Source organism: Cydia fagiglandana, chromosome 15, assembly GCF_963556715.1.
Source record: "Cydia fagiglandana chromosome 15, ilCydFagi1.1, whole genome shotgun sequence".
Classification (NCBI taxonomy): Eukaryota; Metazoa; Arthropoda; class Insecta; order Lepidoptera; family Tortricidae; genus Cydia; species Cydia fagiglandana.
The window spans coordinates 8722867-8727867 of record NC_085946.1 but is presented as its reverse complement, the minus strand read 5'-3'; the positions used below and the strand labels follow the sequence as shown (position 1 = coordinate 8727867).

General features: G+C 35.4%; 1 protein-coding gene across 1 annotated transcript; it reads right to left on the bottom strand.

Annotated features, from left to right (window-relative positions):
• Positions 1-293: 293 nt before the first annotated feature.
• LOC134671087 (uncharacterized) lies at positions 294-3033 on the bottom strand. The gene is made up of 3 exons (XM_063528866.1): positions 2884-3033; positions 2175-2440; positions 294-759 (listed from the first exon to the last, which is right to left on the bottom strand). The coding sequence occupies exons 1-3, from the start codon at positions 2996-2998 to the stop codon at positions 373-375; spliced, it is 768 nt and encodes a 255-aa protein (XP_063384936.1). The 5' UTR covers positions 2999-3033; the 3' UTR covers positions 294-372.
• Positions 3034-5001: the final 1968 nt, after the last annotated feature.

Sequence of the window (5001 nt, the reverse complement as noted above, 5' to 3'; positions counted from 1 at the left end):
TCGCACTTAGACACTTTGTACTATTGTTCTGTGTGTGTAGTTGAATACGGTATCCTAAAAACAGGCAAACAACCTCTGTGAAATGTAATGCGAGCGGTACGGCTACCATCAGTTTGGCATTGACATAAACGCTACCGTGGGCGTGAACGTAATTTCCTTTCTATGCATCTCGCTCGTACTGACATATTAGTGCGAAAGAGATATACCTATAGGAAGTAAATTACGTTCACGATATCGTTTATGTCAATGCCAAACTGATGGTAGCCGTACGGAACACTAAATGCCTCGAGCTATCTCGGGCTTGGCCAAATTATTTTTATCTTATACCCAGACTTTTGTACTATTTTTAATGAGTTCATTCTAACTCCCCATTCATTCATTTAAATCACAGTCTCGATGCTTCTGCTCGCAGATGGCGCTGCGATCCTCAATTTCATTACTCGTCGGTAGATGGCGGTACATACTATCCGCGCCTAGAACTTTATCGCCGTCGTCTGTTTTGCTTTCCCCAAATACAGCAGTCTGCATTTTGGACACAAACGGAGTTATTTTGCATACAAGAAGTTTAATACAACTAGCCTCTTCGCCCTGGCTTTGTTCTTCCACGATGTCTTCTAGCAAGTCAGGGAGGGATTGGTTCTTGGCTGTTGCGAGGATATCCTGCAGTTTTCGGGAGTTTTTGTTCAGTATCCATTGGGTTGTGTCGTCGTAACGGTATGGGCGGTTAGGCCTTTTTGGTCCGGCGAGGAAGGTCGATATCTGAAATTGAATTTCGAATGTTATAGCTATTTGTTTAGCTTAGCACAGAAATCTGGATAATGGACGTGTAAAGTGCAAGACGAGTTCGTAAACAACAAATTAAGTAGCTTAATTAATATATAATAATATAATATTATATTATTTATTAATTTTAATATAATATAGGGGTTGAGGAATAGCTCACAGCAGGGCAGTCAGAGTATGGTAAAGAAGGTAAGTAGTTGAAGTTAGTGTGATTCTTAAATTGCTTTCTGTCCGGTAAAGTGACTTGGGTAGACCTATCATCCGTCAAAACAAAAATTGAAAAGCACAATCCGCACTCATGCCTCATAGCCGGCAAACAAGTTAAAGTAACTGAAGTACGCGGTGTGCAAAGCATGTTGAAAAGGTAAAGTTGCTAATTTCGATGAAATAACTTCTATGTGAGTTACCTTCTCACGTACTTATGAAGTCATACCCAATAAAAGGACACTTTAACCTTTAATCAAACGGAACACCTTTTGATTGAGATTTTTGAAAACTAAGATTGGTTTTTAGGTAATTTGGGTGCGTAGATTACGAAAAAATATATAAAAAGATTTTTAGTGGGGGGGAAAGGGGGGTTTTGCAGTGGGAAATAATTTCCCGTTATCCGTTACGGAATAGCAAAATTTTGAATGAAGTGGGAAATAGTTTCCCATTGTCCGATACGGTTACGAACTTTTTACTAGTTAGTAGCTCCCTTTTGGAATTCAAGTATGATCCTTTAACGTTACCTTCAAAAATCAAAGAAATGAATAAAAGAAAAAGAAAACAAAAACAGGCACAGATTTTTTTGTGTAACAGGCAAACAGGCATATATTTTTATTTATGGAAACCAATTAAAATTTAGGTGGAGAACAAACACTGGGAAATAATTTCCCACTTGATAAAACCTACCAATTTTTTTGTAAATCGTACGTTCAGGAACAAACAATGGGAAATAATTACCCACTTACTAAAACCTTGAAATCTTGGCTAAATCATATCGTTATCACAATTCTTTTCAAGCAAAACACAGGGAAAATAAGTCTACTTTATGATAGTATTCAGTGTATGCACTTACAAGATTTTTTTTCGCACTTAACCTCAAAACACTAAAAAAAATTGTCGTTATTGCAAAAAAATCACAACAACTGACATTGACTTTGACGTATGGTCACAAATGGCGGCCATTAGAAAAGTGTTCCCATTTTTCAAATTCAAAATGTTACTAAATTTTAAATCTGTATGGTTGGTATCGCTGAGTGCTGCCTTTAAAAAGATAAAAATTATTTCGTAAATTAGAATGAAGTGGGAAATAATTTCCCGATATTTGATTAAGGGTTAAAATAAACTGGAACTTCTACCTATACATCTTTGATAATTATTTACGCGAGTAATATATGCCTACTTACCATTTGTGCAACAAAAACCAAAGCATTGACAGCTACCGCACTGATCTGATTGGGCTGCAGTCCAAACAGCCTCACCAAATTCTTCAGCGGTGCCATAGGACTTGGAGCTTCTTCCACATTAGAATAAGGTCTATTTTCCTGGGCAAAGTTTTCTGTGTCATCTTCGTAACCCTCTAGGGGTTTGCGTCGGTTTATTTCCGGAGGGTTGGCGTTTTGGAATGCGCGAACGACGAATTCAGCGACTTTTAATGCTATTGACTCCGATCCTGAAAGATAAGATAAGAGACAATTTAGAATCGAATATGCAACTGCAATGTACATATGCTCCTAAATTCGGTGTTGTGATTCATACATCTTTCGCTCAAATTCTCATCCCATCCTAAAGGATGACTCACGCTAGACCGGGCCGAGGCGTCCGACATGTCATTTTCTATGACAGCTAATCGGTGATCACGTAGTGCTTTCCATGGGAAATGTAGCACCGGAAGCTCCGGCCCGGGCCCGGCCCGGTATAGAGTCATTATTAAAGCAAACACTTAAAGATCGTTATGATATAGCTATTTATATAGTTTAAGATAGATATTGATAGCTATATCGCTGTTATAAATTAAGCACTAAACAACAAGTTTTCCATTAGCCTGGTTGGGGCCCTAGTTGCCTATATTAACGTTATATCTGATTCAAATATGAGATGAGAGAAAGAACTTACCAAGAAAATCCTTCGCAAACTTCATCCCATTGCTCAAATGGTCAATTATTCCTTCATTTCTTTGCCCTGAAACCACGTTCAGCACCAAAAGCAATATACACACGCGTACTGCCATCTCGAGAGATCTAGAAGAACTAGTGTGTCACTGCGCTTGCGATATGCTTCGCTTGTCGAGCTAATGCGAGCGAGTAGCAGAGCATGCGACCAATTATTTTAAAGGCTATATAGGATGTAGTTTCATATAATAAAAATGAAATACATACATATTTGTGGATATTGGATCTGAGGAAATGCACATAATTAAGTAGTGATAATTAGGTATTAGGTTAATAATGCCGTATTGTAAAGATAATGATGTTGTGAATTTAGCAGTGCTAATAGATGGCGTTACTGGTATTCTCGCGCCTCATTTATTATATATTTTGTAAGTTGATTTAAGTTTATAACTACGTAGTTAAATAGAACGTTCAAGAGAAATATACATTATTTAACTTATTTTAGAATATCTTAATCTCTATAGACAGTATTTATAATCAGTACCCTATCCGGTCGGTAGTACCGACCGGTACCTACAACCTACAAAATGATATTTTTGTGCAAAAAAAAAAAGTGTCACGAGTATAACATCTCAAACCTCCTGTATATAACAAAGAAAATGAAACAAAGACAAACAATAGAACATCGGCCTTCCAACACTTTCATCAGCGATATTAAAGTGTTGGGACATCATTGCCTAACATATAGTGTAGTAAATAAAGGTAGTGGACCCCGCAGTAATTCCTCAGCCAGAAAAAACTTTACAGTATGATAAAGTATCGATAAATAAAAAGTATTGTATACATTTCCAAAGAATAACTGTCGAGGACTGATATAAGGTTTTATATGTTATTTACTTTTTATATATTTTGTCTATGTTTTATGGTATTTTGTTTTACCTTTTGTTTTTTACACTAGTTGCCATTAAATGCTCATGTCTGAAAGCCCAGCTTTTTCGTTTGCTCCCAAAATTTTAGCTATCGAAGTGGAAATTGTCCTGGATTCCGGGACAATAACAATAATAGAATTTAAGTAAATACCTAAAGTCTTAAATCGTTAATTTTTTTTACGGAAAAATGCTCTGTTTAAACTTTCTTCTCCAGACATATTCATGTAACGTATTGCAACAATATATGAAATATCAAAAAAAATATCCCCGCAGAAACACCAATATTAACAAAATATAATTTTTTGGCGTGGCTTGGACCGGAAAATTGCTCAGTCTAATTTTTTCACTGGAATGCCATTTTATTGCCGATTTATACCTACAAATTAAAAATCTAAAAAAGTTACCATGTAACGATACTTTTTTTCAGAAATTGCCTTTTTACTCGCTGTGGAAAATTTCTCTATCCATTTTATTTATTGAATTAAGTTCACAGTTGTCTTTCCATTCAACTATAAAAACATCCAAAAAAATAACGAGCGTATTAAAAACTAAACATATCGGGAGCAGTGTATAGGGAGCGGGGTGTACAAGGGATGATAGTTCTTTTGGATATTTTGGATTTAAGTATATACGTGACTACTTAGTATATATTTAAAAAGAAATCAGGCTGAGAAATTTTCCACTCTCAGTTTTTAATAGTTCTAAAATACATAAACTTGGGTATGCATTTTTTTTTGGATTTTCTTACCCACTACGCCAAATTATATTCTAAGATCATATAAGAAGGAAAAAATGGCAGAGCAATTTTCCGATGAAAATCAGCGTCAAAAAAGGAATTATCATAGAAAAATATTCTCATGTTTGACAAAAGTTTTAGATTTTTTTCTAGTATCACATACTGATACAAATAACTTATTTGGTAAAATAATTTTGGACGGAGGAATTACTCGGTTCAATATATAAACAGATTTGTATTTTTACGTATAAATACCTAAGTTAGGAGTGTTTTTTTTTTTTATATTTATATGTTAGTTTCGGCTCATACTATACAATAACCTAGCAAAATTTCATCGACTGAGAAATTAATGCATGGGTCTCCATACAACAACTTGCTTCATTTACTACACTAATAGGTACCTACATGAAATTGTCCCATATCTCGGCAGGTATATTAATACGGCCGAAGATAAGGA

Coding starts and splice junctions, on each gene's coding strand:
- LOC134671087 (XM_063528866.1), bottom strand. CDS start 2,998: ATGGCAGTACGCGTGTGTATATTGCTTTTGGTGCTGAACGTGGTTTCA. Junction 2,441..2,883: donor GTTTGCGAAGGATTTTCTTG/GTAAGTTCTTTC, acceptor CTTATCTTTCAG/GATCGGAGTCAATAGCATTA. Junction 760..2,174: donor TGGTTTTTGTTGCACAAATG/GTAAGTAGGCAT, acceptor ATTCAATTTCAG/ATATCGACCTTCCTCGCCGG.